The sequence below is a fragment of the Peromyscus californicus genome, unplaced genomic scaffold (genome assembly GCF_007827085.1).
Source record: "Peromyscus californicus insignis strain IS unplaced genomic scaffold, ASM782708v3 Scaffold_6__1_contigs__length_162567912, whole genome shotgun sequence".
In the NCBI taxonomy this organism is placed as follows: Eukaryota; Metazoa; Chordata; class Mammalia; order Rodentia; family Cricetidae; genus Peromyscus; species Peromyscus californicus.
This window is the reverse complement of record NW_026294584.1, coordinates 10,611,344-10,629,672: the sequence shown is the minus strand read 5'-3', so window position 1 is coordinate 10,629,672 and position 18,329 is coordinate 10,611,344. Positions and strand designations below refer to the sequence as shown.

General features: G+C 37.7%; 1 protein-coding gene across 1 annotated transcript in view; it reads left to right on the top strand.

Annotated features, from left to right (window-relative positions):
* Window positions 1–18,329, top strand: part of Sema3d (semaphorin 3D) — a 195,264-nt gene that overhangs the window by 138,721 nt on the left and 38,214 nt on the right. Inside the window, exons 8-10 of the mRNA XM_052720847.1 lie at window positions 1,994–2,136; window positions 16,107–16,221; window positions 17,263–17,332. Of these exons, the coding sequence (XP_052576807.1) occupies window positions 1,994–2,136; window positions 16,107–16,221; window positions 17,263–17,332 (328 nt within the window). The remainder of the gene's footprint in view (window positions 1–1,993; window positions 2,137–16,106; window positions 16,222–17,262; window positions 17,333–18,329) is intronic.

The following is an 18,329-nucleotide window of genomic DNA, read 5'->3' as shown; positions in this document are numbered from 1 at the left end:
GAAGAAAGCATCCAAAACAATGTGATGTTTTATCTCCTTTCTTCTGCATCCTGAGTGTCCAGTGTTTTGATTCTCCAAGGTGCCTCGCATATTCTATTTAACTCAATTGCTTCCTCTAGTGCTCAAGAACCATGCTTATTTTCTTTGTTTTTATTCAAAACATTACTTCTGAGCCAAGTACAGATTTGATATCAGGCTAACTTACAGTTAAACAAAACAACAACCTGAACTGCTCATTTCTTTCTAAACCAGGTGTTCGGAAACTTTATCTGATTCGGAAGTAGCACCAAGGGGGTTTTCCTTTGGGCTGCAAGGACATTGTCCCTGGCCACTTAACAGGGCTGCCTTTCTCGGTTAGAACAGACAGGATTTGTTAACTTTGAATAACTTTATGGCACTCCTGCAAGGGTGTGATGTACTCAGGTTTCCCAGACACATTGTGCTCATAACCATGGTGCTCACCATCCTCACTACCTCCATCTTAACAAACCACTCTGGTCTTTCCCTTGCTTTGTGATTTTTGTGGTACTAACCCTGGTGATGGGACCCAGACTTAACACATGTTTACAAACTGCTTCACCACTGAGGTGTCTCCAGTCCTTGTGTGTTTTCTTTTTTGGAGACAGAATCTCACTAAACTGCAGAGTTGTGTCTTGTACTCACTGTGGTGTATACCTTGCACTTGTGTTCTAGCTTTAGCCTCCAGAGTACCTGATGTTACAAATCTGTGCTACCAGGGCTAACTATAATTCACATTTATTGAATGTCAGACACCAGCAGTTGCTCAGTGCTTTTGTGTGCATTAACTCACTAGTAGATATTATTCAGTATTACTAGACAAATAACATTAGGCGCCTCGTGTTATGTGTAAAAAAAAAACCTGACACATAGCTAGCCTCTTGGACTTTTGACTAAGATCATGTGTACAAAATTGCCTGAGATCACCTTTACAATATAAACACAGAAAGTGGATCTCTAGGGCATGTGCTGGAGATCACCTAGGCTGTATTGGTTATCTTTATCCCACCTCTGGTGAATTCACACAGTACAGTAAAGAATATCACAATTTTCATAATCAATGTCATCTTGGGTTTCCCTACGTTCATTAAAATCACATGGTTATTGTAAAGAGGTAGTCTCTTCATAGAGAGGACATAAAATCATAGAATATTTAGATGCGAAAAACTTTCAAGGTAAGTTATCTGCACTTCATTTGGTCAACAACCGACCATGTATTGTGCAAATTCTAATTTGTCTTAAAAAAAATTCCCAGAGTCAGAGATCATTGTGAAAACTGAAAGATCAGAGAAACAAAACAGCCTACCACTAGTTCTTATCTCTACGAAATCCTCAGGCAAAAAGGAAGGAGCTCCTGTCTCTTCCCGCCTTATATTTCTTTTCTCTGGCCAGCCATATCACTTCCTGTCTCAAGCTCCCTAGTGCTGAAATGAAAGGCATGAGATCCCAAGTGCTGGGATTAAAGGAGTGTGCCACCACTGCTAACTAGTGGCTGACTTTGCCCTCTGATCTTCAGACAAGCTTGATTTGCTAGAGAATACACAATATATGTGCTGTATACAATACAATCTCATAAGATTATATTGCCTAGTGACATCATGGCCAGTTATATTCCTGTAATTTCTATCGTATTTGCATAGTAATAATGAAATCATTGAATAATGCATTTCTCAGAATATATTCTTCTGATTATATGGCCAATGACTAATTTAGTGGAAATCACTAACAGTTGTATCCCCCCAATCAATTTTTCACCCACCCCTGAAATTCCTCACAGACTTGTTCAATCACTATTTGTGCTCCCACATGCTCCCACACTGTACCATGTTTATCTGCACATCTTGTTTCCTACATTCGACTCTCAGATCACATTTTGAAAATTCTGCTAGTTGTTTCATATACAGAAGACCCAGAGGTGATTCTGGCTGAATTATCTTATTGTTTTAACTTGTAACTCTCTTTATTTTCCAAACAGGAGCAAAATTTATTGGAACATTCCCCATTCCAGACACTTATAATCCAGATGATGATAAAATATATTTCTTCTTTCGGGAATCATCTCAGGAAGGCAGCACATCTGACAGAAGCATTCTTTCAAGAGTTGGAAGAGTTTGTAAGGCAAGATTCATTTATTTTTTTCTTAAGAACCGTGTCTATGTGCATGAAGTAATTCATCTTCAGTGCTGAAGAAAAGGGGCCATTCATGATTGATAAAGTTGTAAGATGAGTTCACACTTCTATAAATGTGTAATTTTTGAGGTGCAATTGTGAAAAGCAAAAACAAGTTATTTTCAAATAGGGAATTTGATTTTCAGTTCTTGACCTGCTTCCTCGGCCTTGTGCATTGTTTGGCACTCTGCTGATGTCTCTGTATCACTCACTGATCTTTTCAGTAAGATCACTCACTGTCCTGGCCTCCAAAGAGAAAATGTTCTCATGGAGCATTAGACAATCTTACCTTAAAATTGAATGATCACTAGAGTAACTTAAACAGTAACAAAATCATGTCTGTATTTTTTTTTATGGAATCTTCCCTAGCCTGTCGCACACACAGGCATCGTTTAAAGCAGGTCCTAAGATACCCTACCGGCTTGTCAGTTCATGTCTGTGTTTTTCTAAATACACACTACACATGTAACAACCATGTCTTTTGTTTGGACCAACTGAGTTTTAAATACAGTTATATCTTCTTATATTAAATACTTCCTATACCATTAATCTAGATTAGGTTCTGAATGAAAAACAAAGAAGAAAAGATAACTAAAAGCATAAAATATTTATCTTAAAGAAAACTCCAATTAGTCCTGAATATTATTGTTTTATGTAAAGTATACTAACCACATTAACTGTTTGAGACACTTACATTTTGTTTCATCAAGGCTTTTAGTTGATTGACTATGGACTTTATAGACTAGAGACAGACAGCATTGAAGCCAAACTCTCGATGTCTGAATGTGTGTGTTCTTCCTTCCTTTGCCTCTGCTGAAATGACTTTCTGGAGGAGACATAAATCAGTTATGTGCAAGAGCCATTAAGTTAATAAATACCTTCTTCAGGAATCTTTCCTCGGCCTTAAACAAACTTTTCATTTTCTTCCATATAAGCCTGTCACTTTTTGTTTCATTCTATACCCTGGGGCTTCTGAACACTTCCAGGGACAGGAATACAAACCATCACCACACTTGAAATTGCTAATGACAACATGTCTTTTGAATGAAGCCAACTTGTGAGCCCAGACCATTCTTTACCTCTCCTAGCCAATAATGCTGTCTCTCCCACTGATCCTTTTCTCCCACAGGGCACAGATTCTCTCAAAGGCATCCTCATTCTCTCAAAGTCCAAAAATCTACGGTCTTCTTTTAAAGCCTCCTGCTGGCATGAATGGCCGTGCCTGGAGCGCTCTTAGTGTGTCAGTTTACTGAAGCATGCCATATAACAACAGCATAATGACCCCAAAAGCCAAGCAGGAGATTGACACTTAGTGTAAGAGAAGTATGTGAAAAATGTCAGAATCAGTTTACAAGCAGTAAATGCATTTCATGAGTCTTCTTGAAAACTGTAAGACAAGCGTGCTGCTTGAAGGGAGGTTCAGTGCTTATTTCTTAATGGATACAATCCATTTTATTGAAATTTATCTGTAACAAAGTAAAGGTTTTATTCTGGTGTAAATGAGTCATAAAGATAGATGAATACCTCAACCCTTGTCACAGTTATAAATTTCTATATAGAAGCCACAGGCAGGATTCCAAGCATTAATCATGGAATGTTCTTTTTAAGCTGTGAAAAAAACATCCTGCAAAAATGAAAAGGCAGAAAAAAATGCAGTAAATGAGTCTTCCCAACTTACAAAGCCTCTGAGACTACACAGCAAGATTATCCTATCACCCTATAAATTATGAGATTAAATAAAGATGTGATGGATGAGCAACACAACAGAGACTTTTCACTCAGTGTGTCTCATCTCTTAATCATTCTTTTAACTGGGTGACATCTTAAGACTGCTCACTATCGCTATGATCTATTGGTCAAATGCTCATGATGTCTGGTTCTACATGCTTTCTTTGCAATTTAATTACAGCACATCCAACTCATATTCATTGTTACTTTCTATGTTATTTTCACATAAAGGAATTCTTCTGATATCATTTCCAATTTATTCTTTTTGTTGATATTTCCCTTAATTCCAAAATGTCTTAATATTATTTCTCTAATTTTTCTCAAGTAATAATAAAAGAGCATCTTTATCGTGAAAGAGGATTGAGTTTGATAATTATAAAAAAAATAGTCTAGAAGGAAGATGTCATAGTAGACAGAATTAAGAGTAAGCTGTGGAAGCCCTACTGACTTTACCTGGTTTGCCCCAATAGCCTGGCAATCCTTGCTCCTGCCTGCTCAGCTCATGTTTCCCACAGTCCATATTTAGAAACACAAAGGTTTTATTCTTGCTGCCATTGTTTGCTCTCATATTTAACTAATACTTTGACACAAAAAGGAACTGTTGACAGTTTAAGAATTTTCTGCCTCTTTTGTTATTAAACTTGAAAAAATGATATTATATTGACCTGGAAAATGTGTTTTCTTGACTTTTTTGGCATAAAATTATTGGTAAAAAAAGAGATTTTGGTAATAGAGTACTCTCTCTCATATACACACACACACACACACACATATATATATATATATATACACACACACATACATATAAAAATTAAAGATAATTCAAGAGAAGAGCTGATATGTTCAATATTATAATCCATTCATATATTATCTTTGAATATTTTACCAATAACAACAAAATGTGACTTCCCTACAACACTTACTATACTGCTGATAACTAAGTTACCCTTTCTCAAAAAAAAAAATCTCAAAGTACACTGACATGTAGTTGGAAGTTTCTCAGGTCCCACCAGTCCCCTGCAGTCCCTTGTCCTGCTTATAAAATAATCACTCAGATGCTTATATTAATTACAAACTGTACGGCCATTAACTCAAGCTTATTACTGACTAGCTCTTACACTTAAATTAACCCATAATTCTTATTTTTGTTTAGCCACATGATTTGTTACCTTTTCTCAGTTCTGCCTTGTCATCTTGCTTCCTCTATGTCTGACTGGCAACTCCTGACTCAGCCTTCTTCTTCCCAGAATTCTCCTTGTCTGCTTCTCCTGCCTATACTTCCTGTCTGGCTACTAGCCAATCAGCATTTTATTTATCAACCAATTAGAGCAACACATTCACAGCATACAGAATGACATCACCCATCACTGAGGGTAATGCATATAAAAGATATTCATAACATGATATGACATAAATAGGAGATATGAGAACACTAAGCTATGAGTGACGTTTAAAAAAATCATATGAAGAGAATGATTGAAATGAATCCTATGATGTGAACAGGACTATGCTACATAGAGGAATGGAGAAAAGCATTCCATGCAGCATTTGTCAGGGTAAATCTTGTTCATAGAATGCTGAAATGTTGTATCCAAAATTTAAAGCATGTGTCAGGGGAGCAATGTCTGTGTTGTAAATTTGGTGATAAGAAGTCTTGCATGTTAGCAAGTGAGAACATGATCCTAGGTAATAGTGAGTTATTCAATATTTGAGGTACAGAGGGACAAGATGGATATATTTAGCTCACATTTGAAGAATGCATCTGGATTGAGAAATACTTGTGATTAGAAGTTTGTCATATCCAACATGGTATGAATAAAGACATGAAGGACTATTTAGGACATATTTCAAAGAGAATCTATTTGTATAGACATAAAGTGCAAATAAATATCATTATCTTATTGATAGATCAATACAGGCTAGTGCAATCCATGCTCATGGTCATGTTCATATCTGTAGTATTTAATGCAGTAGTCACATGCCTTTATGTTGAAATATGACTATCAAGGTGAAGAACTGAATTCACAATGCTTCCTTGTTTCCATTCCCGAAATGATGTTGACCTCACCACATGATGTGTCTCATAGGCAATGTCATCCTAGATGATATTTGTTGTACAGATAAGTACTCCTATATTCTTGGTAACTGGGTTTTAGGAGACAAGATATGGGTCTTGACAGTGCAGAAATGGTGCAATCTTTTATGAGAGAGGAAACAGCCTGGATGTTATATTGGGACATGCTGCAGCTGATGTGACTCTGGAATGTGTTAGCATATTCAGCTACTTAAAAGTATTAACTTGAGGCTCTCTAAAGGCTCACTTCTAGAGTTTGAAAGCTGCAAAGATATTGTTTTGAGTCATGGAAGTAACTGCAATTGATCAGAAATATTTGTAGGCAAGGTTAAACACAAAGATGGAATCCAAAGGGACAATAACAGTTTTAAGAAAGATGTAAATGTCCACAAAAAATTGGAGAGACTTTGTTTTCTGGTGTGGTAGGATGGGTAAGAGAATTACCATCAGTCATGGTAATGGTGTTTTAATAAAAAATCACAGTTGCTACACAACTGTCTCCAGGTTCTGGCTATCACAAATAATGCTGCTATGAACATAGCTGAGCATGTGTCCTTGTGGTATGATTGAGCATCCTTTGGGTATACACCCAAGAGTGGTGTATACCCACTTGAGGTCTTGAGGAAGATCGATTCCCAGTTTTCTGAGAAACCGCCATGTTGGTTTCCAAAGTGGCTGTACAAGTTTGCATTCCTACCAGCAGCTTATCCTTTCTCAGCAGAGATGGAGGAGGAGTGGATGGGGAGTAAGAAGGGATGTGGGGAGAGGAGACAGGAGGAGAGAATGGAGGGGAAACTGTGCTTGGTGTGTAAAATGAATAAAAAAATTTAATAACAAAGCAGTTGTGGGTGGTTACACATGTCCATAATCCTAGTAGTCGAGAGCCTGTTGCAGGCCAATAAAATAGAATGGAAAAGAAAGAAAGTATGGGGGTGTGATGGGAGGAGAAGAGAAAATAAAGAACAGGGAAATCAAAGCAGTTTTCAATGATGTTACAATCTAAAAAAAGTGAGGTCTATTCACAATTTAAAAGCCAGGATTTGACAGTCAGTGTATAACTGATGACCACTGCTTAGGGGATAGAAACATTCAACTTGATATGTACCTCCTACCCTCTTCTCCCTTTCTCCATTTTTAACCTACATGATGTGGATGCCCACATCTTCTATGACTATTGTACCTAAATCAACAACAACATAAAAAAAAAATAAGGATTAAGTGAGAGCATTGGATTTACATGTGACATATGCTCAATTGATTATTGACATGGATTTCTGGGTGTGAGCACATAACCTAATGTAGGAGACTTACATGTGAAGAATGTAAAACCTAGCCATAGTACTTGAAAATGTTCACTGACACATATCATATATCATATCCGTAGACCTTTGGAATCTATTCAACTTCATATCTCTTATGAGCTGAGGAAGGTGGCAGTAGTGTCCTGTGGGTTCACTACTGAAGTATATTGGCAAGCAATGGCCTTGTATTATGTTTCCACTTGTTTTGTTAAACCGAAGAAGGTGTTTCACTTTGGAGGCCAGGCTGGCCTGGAACTCATTGTGTAGTCTACACTGACTTCAAACTCTCACAATCCCCTATATCTCTACTTTCTGGCTGCTGGGATTTCAGATGGGCGACATCATGCACAGCTGGTATTTAGTTAGTTGTAAATATAGAATCTACTGTTATTGCTCTAACTTAAAAAAAAGATTTATTTTCTTATTTTTATTTATGTGTAAAGTGTTTCTGTGTATGCTACATATCTGCAGGAACTCACAGGGGCCAGAAGGCCGTTGAATCCTCTGGAGCTGTGAGTCACCTGAATGGATGCTGGAAATCACATTCTGGTCCTATGGAACAGCAGCAAGTGCTTTTAACCACTAAGTCACCTTTCCAGCTCTCTGATTTGTTCTCATTTTTAAAAATACTTGTAATTTGTAAGTGTATAATATTTCAGAACACAATGTACCATGGAACCATATCTGGTAAAAATTTATTAATAAGAGCTATAAATTTTAGATGAGAGATGTGGAAGGAACAGATATCAATTAACAGAAGTTAATTTCATACCACACTATTAATCAATAAGAGCTCAGGGGAATACCTTTATTTGAAAACCCTCTTTCAAAATAAGAATGATTTCCATCATGCAAGACATATTCTCTAATGAATTATCTTTTTGTAAGATCGTGACTTTCTAGTCCAACTAGTTATCAATCCTTTCATATTTAAAGGATATTTAGACTTAAATGATTCATAAAATCCTTGTTAAGCTCTATTTAATTCTTCAATCTTGTTGAACTGTCAATATTTTGAAGTACTAAGTGGGCCATCTTCCACCCTGGTGAATTTCTCTCATTCATGGTAAATTATTTCTGTCTCCATGGTGAGGAATTAGGCAATGACTGAATGCTCAGTCACAGCAGCATGGGGTAAATTATGGAGACTTCTGTCTATTTACATTGCAATTCATTCACTTTCAGATACCACTGTATCTATACAATCTCCCTCTACCCCAGTGCGCGCACACGCGCGCATGAGTGTGTGTGTGTGTGTGTGTGTGTGAGTGTGTGTGTGTGTGTGTGTGTGTGAGTGTGTGTGTGCACATGCACCCTTAGTCATGTGCCAGTCCCTTTAGTGAGGCTAGCCGGCAGTTTTGCACCTCCAGGCTATTTTGATTACTCGTGGATTCCCTTCATTTTTGGAAGCATTGTGGCAGGCTCACTTATGCAGCCCACTGCAGGTTCCAGCTGCAGGCAATGCCAGTTCTTTTTGTTTTGAGCATTTCCTTTTGTCTATGCCAGGAATTCAATTTGGATGGCCCTTTCACATAACTTGCCTAGGGGTCTCATTAATAGCTGTTTGCTTCAATCCCACTTGCATTGTCTATTTTGATATATGGCCCTATTTGGACAATCACTGCCTTTGAAGATTTGTTTTTTAAGCTGATGACACTCTCTGTATTTATCGATCTCCACTGAGCTGCTGTTTTTGTGCTTACTTTTAGCATGTCACTTACAACCTAAGTGAGAGATTTAGTGCCCAGGGTTCCAGATGTGCTTTCGTTGCACCTCCATCTGTTTTCCTGTCAGAGGAATTCCTGGGAAGGGATTTATAATGTTTGCTGTAGCTTTTAAAGCAAAAATTAGGAAGCCTCGGTACTACCTGAAAGCACGCCTACCTGTACCCAACTGAACCTGCTAGTGCTTGGAAACTTAAGTTCTTTAGCATCACGCGTTATCCACGTCCTGCATCTCCATCTTTCTAAGTTCTTTAACATCCACGTCTTGCATCTCTAATCCTCTTTCTGAGTTTCTGAAGCAGTGCGAGAAACTCTCTCCCTCTTTGCATTGATGTTCTCCTATGGCAAATTGTAAGCAGTTGCCTATAAATATTATTTAAGAAACAAATAAGCAAAATGAAATAGAAAGAAAATGTTTCCTTGAAAATCTCTGTAGACATTTTATACCCAACATGGTATAAAACTAGGTGTGGTGGTGCATGCCTGCAACCCCAGTTCTTGAGAGATAGAGACAGGATGATCAGAAGTGCAAAGTCACCCTCTGCTCCATAGTGAGTCCCAAGCCAGCCTGAGCTACATGAGATAATTTCTCAAAAAGCAAACAAACAAGCAAAAACAACAGCAACAACAAAACCTGTTCAGTAGTAATGGACTTATTTTGCAGGAATCCAGATTTTTATCAAATCCATAGACCCCCAGAAAAATAATATGCTCTAAGAAATTATGACAATAAGGGTTAGAGTTCTAGATTCACCTTTGATTAAAATTTCAGTATTTGCCCAGTGTTGTTCAACTGTATTATGTGCGAAGAGGGGAAGTTCCCGGAGCATTTAAAACCAACACCTCTCCATGCTCTCCTCTCCAGTTGCTGCCTTCAACAATATCTATTCTTGTATTATACTTGGAATTAACAAAACTGGCCTTGTTCTGAAGTGTGATGTAAATTTTCTAGTATTTTTACAATGAATGAAAATACTATTCTACCACTGATGTTGTCTCTTGGAGGCAAATACACAGGTCATCTATGGAGCATTGTTAAAAAGTCAGCATATAACGTTGGGGATACAATACCTTTGTGATTTTCACTTAATGGATGCTCTATTTCAATGTATCATATTCTTCATCTGATTTGTCATTTATCATAAAAAGCTCCATCTAGCAGGCTGTACATAGCCCTGTGCTGGGATATGCTGTCCAGTGTTCTAAAGAATGTCGCTGGTCAAGGAGATCATGGGTTGCCTGCACAGCAGCTGCCCGGTTTACTCCTCTCTATGCCTTCTCAGGCTGCACTGAGCTATTTCTACGGACAGAACTTAGTGTTCGAAAACTTAATTAAAGGGCCTATGTGTTTCTATGTAAGTGAATAAAAATGGTGAGGATAATCCCAACTCAAGATGGCAGACTTAAAAACTTAACTGTAATCATACCATTAGAGAAATGCAGTGAAACCTGGAAGAAGGTCCCCAAAGCCTCCTTTGACATACACCGTGTACACTGAAATATATCAACGTTTAGATGGCTCAGCAGATAAAGCCACTCACCACCAAGCTCGAGAAGCCAGTGGCTGAAGGGGAGAACTGACTTCTTCAAGTTGTCCTGTGACGGTCACATGCATGCTGTTCTCCCATGAGTCTCTGCCCAGAAAAAAAGAAAAGTAATGTTAAAAAATGTACCAATGCACTACAAAGAATAGCCTTAATGAGGATATTTCCATATTTCCATACATTGAGGGAACTAGTGTGTGATAGTGAAGATCTACTCCCACCCAAACAAATGAGAAAACGTTACTCTTCCTGTTTTCTACTCTAAGGCTTCAATAAGTTGTAACTGTGGTTTTTTGTGATGGGTTCATGGGAAGAAAAACAAAACTGTTCTCAGTGCTAAAAAGGAAAACACTGATGTAATAACAATTTTCATAAGAACTGCCTCAGTTCATCTTCACATGATATCATACGTGGCCATCCTCTCAGGTGAGTTGTAGAAGCAAATGTTGGAAGTCTCCTGACTCACATAGAAATGGGTGAGATGCCACATGAAATACAGAATTATTTTTTGTCTTGGGAGACTGCTGTTACAGAGACATGTATCTTTAGAAAAGGAGCCTTGCCGGGCGGTGGTGGTACACGCCTTTAATCCCAGCACTCTGGAGGCAGAGCCAGGTGGATCTCTGTGAGTTCGAGGCCAGCCTGGGCTACCAAGTGAGTCCCAGGAAAGGCGCAAAGCTACACAGAGAAACCCTGTCTCGAAAAAAAAAAAGAAAAGGAGCCTGTCAGAGCAACCCCCCTCTACCAACATCAGATCTATTGGCACCCCCTCTCTACTACTTCCAAAGACACCAGAGGCTTTTCTAGTACTTAGGATCTCAAGTAAATTCCAGGTAGCTTGACAGCCAAGAACCATTCTCCCCACTGACTAACAGCTGACAGCTGATATACCTTAGAAGGCAAAACAAAGATGTATAGACACAAATTGCTAAGAAAAAGGGCAGAGAAGAGAACCAGCCACTTGCCTGTATGACACATATGTGACTCATTGAACTCAGTGAATTTGAGACTACAGAGTCTTCCATGCTAAGCAAACATTCTACTAACTCAGCATGTCCCCATCCCTGGAACATATAGCTTCAATACATTCACAATTGCCTTGGTGATTTCACTGATTTTCAGGATTCAGCAGTACAATTTAAAATCAATGAATATATTTCCTTAGACTTTTTTCCCCCTAAACATGTGTGAAAATGATATTATAAGGTGCTGAGAGGTCTTTTAAAGGAATATTTTACACAGATAAAACTGTTTAGTGTATGAACCCAGTACTGTGATCGTAAGGTCACAAGAAACTCTCAGTAAACACTCTTGGGTGACAGCCTTGAGCTACATTATAAACCTAAATTTTCTTGCACAAAAGAAGTATGGTCTGTCCATTAGGCTGTATCATGACTTAGCCTACTCATTATTAGGTGAAAAGAACTGATAATCTGTTGTCAAAAGCCAAGCAAATGACACTCTCCTTACTCACCAACCAGAGGGGGCACCAAAGTTCAGGCTTGTTTACCTTTTTCTCTTTGGTGCTTTCATGTGCATCTTTGTGTAGAGGATCTAACAACAAAGGAACCATGATAAATAGAGTGGAGGCACACAGAAGTGGCTGGTGCCCATGAGCTGCCGATTCTGACATCTCAATAATAAATCTTTTGTGTTGGGGAAACTGCTGACTTCTGTAGAGCTTTACAAAAAAAAAAAAAAAAGAAAGAAAGAAAAAAAAGATCATGAAGACGTGACGATTTAGTACAAGAGTGATTACCTCCTTTTAGCCCTCTTCTGGTCTCAAAGTTATCAGATGGGATTTTGTGGCTTTGCAAATAAATACAGGAGCTGAGGGCTGGACAACAAAGTCAGACAGATACTTCCTTGCAGAAGAAATACAAAGTCTAGTGCGCTGAACTCCCCTGCAGTGCTCCAGGTTTCTCTGAGAGTTGCTGTCCAGTGCTCCAGTGCTCACTGAGAGCGTTGTGCCCAAACTGTGCTCACTGCTCTGAAGACAGCAGGTAGCTTTGACCTGGTTTGTTCTGTTTGTTTGTTTTTATCTGGAGCTCCTTAAGGAACTAGACAAGACAGCTGGGTAGAGAGGCAAGAGCAGTCAGAGATTATTCCATTTAAAAGATGGCAGTGTTTATTTATCAAGTTAAAAAATAAACATTCCTTTTTTAATCAACAAATTCAGAGCTAGTAGGTTAGAATTTTTTCATGTTTACCACAAGTAAGAATTGAAAATAGAATAAGGAAAATGTTTGAATATGGACACTTATTGACATTTTATACACCAGGATATTTAGAAAAGAATGATACTTTCTGAGATGTGAGCATTTTGTTTTATTTTATTTTATTTTTATTTTTATTTTTTTATTTTTTGGTTTTTCAAGACAGGGTTTCTCTGTGTAGCTTTGCGCTTTTCCTGGAACTCACTTGGTAGCCAAGGCTGGCCTTGAACTCACAGAGATCCGCCTGGCTCTACCTCCCGAGTGCTGGGATTAAAGGCGTGCGCCACCACCACCCAGCTTTTAAAAGCCATATTTAGATAAGTCTGACGTCATCTTCAGAGACATCAGAATCAACAAATAGCTATGTAGAATACCGTTTGAGCAATGACACTTAAATAATAAATATACACAATAGAAATTTAAGAGCAGTTACAGACATGACTGTTATTTGAATGGCATTATATAGAGTATGCTATGTGGTTTTCTGACAGACAAATGTAATTATTTCATTTCTTTTCCAATTGCAGTCCTTGAGGACTTCTTCATTGTGTACTTAATAACACACAGGCACCTTGGCCTTGTATGAAAGCCTTCCTTGGTCTTCCCCTAATTTACTTTTCTAACATTTTCCTTCACTAGTTTAATTGATCCCAGTTCTCATGAAGCAAGCTTTGTCTTGGTTCTCCCTGTGTATTTTGGATTGCTCTATCTGTTGTACTTTTCTGCTAATTTCCAGCCCCCGAGACATTTCTGCAGCTCATCTTTACACGTGTGCCCTGACACCAACTGCCATTAAAAAGACATAGCATCAGATCTGCCACTTCCCAAACACCTCTCCTCATTTCTCAGTGTGCAGAAACTCCAGCGGAGGCTCCATCTCCTTGGCTCTCCAAACCTTTCTAAAGAATTTTACCAATTTCATTTGTAATGCTAGTTATTTCTTAACAATTAAACATATATTTATCAAGCACCTGATTGGCGGCACTGTAAAGAGTATTCTAATTGGTGAAGGCACTAAGAAGTTGACTTCTGGTGCTAACTTAAAACATCTAAAAATTAAATGCTATTGTAGATTTGATTATTGTTAGGGTACGCAGATCACCCTACCAATGACCACCACTCATGTATGCAAAAGCAAGAGCATTTATTTCTCAGGAGAAGAATTCCTGCATTCAGGGGTCAGCCACACAACAAAATGACAGTGATCCCCAGAGAAATTCACAGGCTCCTTTTATAGATTACCAGGAAGGAATTAGGTCATCCTAAACATGATTGGCCAAGTGAGCAGCAGCCACACTAGTGTGTTTCTGATTGGCTGGGGCTGTACGTGCTGAATCATGCCTGGTATGCAATACCTCCCTGGCCTGCCTTATCAGAACCCTAAACTTTAACAGAAACTGAGACCTAAACAGAAACTGAAACTCAGGCTAGGGCCGGGAGAAGCCCACCATCGTGCTCCTGTGGCCTCTCAATTACCATCAAAAGGCAGAAATCCTAAACTGCATGCATGACAAACAAAACAACAACAACAACAACAAAATCATCCCAAACCCTCCTGTTTCTCCTGATTTTAAGCACTTTATGTGTGTACCATTATGTTTTTATTGTGTATATGCAAATACATATGAATATGTATTAATATATGAAACCCCAAGCACATACATACTTCCCTACAGATGTATTCTGTCATTCATAATAGCTTGGAATCATTTAAGCTTTAAAGGAAAGACATCTTTGCTGGGTAGTGATACACACATTTAATCCCAGCACTCAGAAGGCAGAAGAAGGTGGATTTCAGCTAACTCAAGCCAACATTTTCTACATAGTGAGTTCCAGGCCAGCCAGGGCCATAAAATGAGACCCTGTGTCAAAATTTTAAAAAGAAAAACAAGTGAAACAAAAATCTGTGAGATGTGGTTATGTTTTATTCATTAAGTTCATGAACTCTTTTATTCAAGATCAGTGCCTTTGAAGTTTAAAATTATCCTTTAGTTTATATTTGTTTTTTCTTATAAATCTAAAATAAATCAAGAAGAGAATTATTGTTAGTACATTTTGCTGATCAAGAGCTATGGCTGATCAACAGGAAAGAATGTAAGAGCTGAGTAAAAATGAGAATTACATATAGTGTCCCTGTGTGCTTGGACTTGAGTTCTCTGAAGCAAGGAGGCTTGTTGCTCTTCCTTCTGTGTCCTCCTCCCTGTTCTGAAGGATATATGTACATATGTGTGCATATATGTTTATATATATTAGATATGGATTCAATATTCTTGCTTAGAGTAGTCACTCAGACATTCTCCTTTGATTTAGTCTAGATTATAGACATTAAGCAGAGAAGGTAGGCACTAGATATTGAAATACCAAACTTGTCAATTGACTTTTCATTAACTTTCTAGAATTTGGGATGAGGAAAAACAAAAGATTTAGGAAACATAGTTGAATGTAAATAGGTTAATGGGAAATGGATCTAAGAATAATTTTTATTGAAATGAAATGCTTAATGTATGCATTCCATGAATCATTTGCATTTTATTTATTTATGAGCACAGAAAAAAGCTAGCTTATTCAAATGCATTTTTTAAAATCTTAAAAATTTAGTGTATAAAAGGACATAATTCTGTTTATTCTGTTTATTTGATATGGATGTTTATGTTTGGCTCAGTGTTTAAAACCATTTTAAATAAAAAACTTCTGAGAAGTAATGTATGGAAATGTAGGTTAATATTTAAAATTATTTTCATATGTATGTATTTGTATACTTATGATTCCTTGATGTTTAATTAGTACTACATTAGCTTGAGGAAGACTATTTCTTTTTACTTTATAATGAAGCCTATTTCTAAAACATGAAAATATTCTTAAATACATAAATGATACATAAGTCATTCTAACGGCTATTGAACTCAAGTTGTCTGGCACTATACTAAATACATAACACAAAATTTTCCATTTGATCATCAAAATAACCGAATTTCAAGACGCTAATCATATTTTATCAATGACAGAATAGAGATGTGTTAGTGTTTTATAGGTCACGGAACACAAACTTGGCAGACACAGGATTTGATCCCAGCCTGCTTTCATTACTGCAGTCCTGCATGCATCTCCTCATCCACCAGAGTTAAATTGCTTGCATTCATTTAACCATAAGAAAACATTTACGGTTGAGTGGCAGACTAACTTTCCATTATTGAGTAGTTGAAGTCAATACTCAGACTCCGTGCCTTGTAAAAGGTAGTATTAATGAGATACTACCTGTAATGCCTACCGGGTTTAGTTAGTTGTAGATTCCTACTAGTAACTTTTTAACCTTTTGTTTCCCATTCTTTCAGAATGATGTAGGTGGGCAACGAAGTCTGATAAACAAATGGACTACTTTTCTTAAGGCGAGACTGATTTGCTCAATTCCTGGAAGCGATGGGGCAGATACTCATTTTGATGAACTCCGTAAGTCACGTGTCATGTCCCTTGCTCTTAGAACAGTCCTACTACCTAATCAAGTAATTCAGCATTTATTTATTTTAGTATCATATACACAAATACCTACACAGACAAATAAGCACAGCTTGGAATTGTTCTTACTGATTGACCTTCGCTCACACAGAGCCCGTGTTTTGCTCTCAGTCTGAATGCACAGTACAATGAAGTATTCCTGTATTTGAAAGAACCTCAAATTTAATAATGGGAAACAACTACAGTAATCAGAAGATGTGAGCTATGAGACTAGAAAGTCTGCATGCAATCCCCTTCTTCCTTTTTTCCTTGGTAGGAGCAACAGGTAGGAATAGCCTGGATTCCTTGTTCCTAGGATGCCCTCTGCTGGGGAGGATGGAAGATTTGTTGACCATGGTGATCGGACTTAAAAACCTCTTCAGAGAGGCTGCAGATAGATTTCTTTTCATTTCTTCTTTTTTATTCCTCTCAAATCTAGTTCTGGAAAGATTTTAGTTGCATATAAGGTCAATATCATTATCTTCTAATTTTATTTTCAAGTGGACAAAATAATTAAGTCTTCCAATTACTTCATCAGTATTTTATGCTTTACTCGTATTGAAAATAAACATACCCATATCTCTCATCATCCTGTAAAGCATTCTGGTACTTCATGACTATCAGTGCTGTATTCTGTGCACAAGTAGTTATTTTCATATTGAAACACTAGGCTGAAGCCAGTACAGCACCACATGTTTTTAAACTATTAGGCAAAATCTTCCTTTACTCTTTGGTTTCCATTTTATATGAAATCACATATTCTTAGTTGGAAATAGTCATGGAGACTGTCAATTGAATCATCTCACTGACGCATACCACTAAGAGGTTATGTCACATAGCTGGTGAGAAAGCTTTTACCCTTAATTCCTTAATGCTGTAGTGATTCATCTTTATTTTGGACAGTGCTTAGAGTTCTTGAAGTATTATATATTATTAAAAAGCAAATGTAATATTGAAAAACAAAAATATGGTACATAATTATTTTTCCGTTAACAGAAGACATTTATTTGCTCCCTACAAGAGATGAAAGAAATCCTGTAGTATACGGAGTCTTTACCACAACCAGGTAGGTTGAACACAATCCTTTTTTTTTTAATTTTTTTTAACATATGAAGAGATTTATTATAAGGAATTAGTTACAGGATCATGGGTCTTTGCTAGACAATTCCAAAAACCAAAAGGCATGCCGCTGGGAAAAGGCCGGGAAGTTGAATTTTGAACATGGAACAAATTACTTCAGTGGCAGAATCTGAGGATAACTTAGCTGGGTTTTATAAGGTTTGTGAATTTATTGAATCACGCTCACCCAGATTATCAAGGGTAATCTCCCTAAAATCAACTGATCATGTACTTTGATCATATCTATTAAATACATTCATTGAGTAACTAGCTTTAAGACATTAGCCTGGTGCAGCTGACACACCCAAAAAGGCCACCACGGTGTATGTGGTTTGTCTGTGGTGGACAATGAGGACCTTTGCTGCCACGCCAGACTCTCATATCTGACCAGTCTGATGACAGTCCATTTTCTACTCTCCTACCTCAAGCTTGAAAAAGAGTTTTGTTTTGGTTTATTATATATATTTTACTTTTATGTGTTTGTGTCCATGTGTACACATGTGCAAGTGTGTGTGGATGCCCACAGAGTCCAGAATAGGGCATCGGATATTTTGGAGTTGGATTTACAGGCAGTCGTGAACTGCCTGCAGTGGGTGCTGGAAACTGAACTCTGGGTCTCTGCAAGAACAGCAAGAACTCTCGTCCCCCAGCCATCTCTCCAGTCCCAAAGAGAATGCTTTCAGTCCTTGAAATTTTTCCTGTATATGAGTCAAATAGTTGTTTCCTTGTCTGGTTCACAGACCTTTGCATACTAATACTCATCCACTGAGCTTCATCTCCAATCCCAAACTAACACAGTTAGAGTAATTGCAATTGCCATCGCTGTGACCAAACACCCAAAAGAAGCAACTTTTCAGAGAAGTAACTCAACCTTCGAAGATGTAATCCATTATGGCATGCCACAGGAGTTTGCTCACACTTGGAAATTATGAAGCACAGCAAGA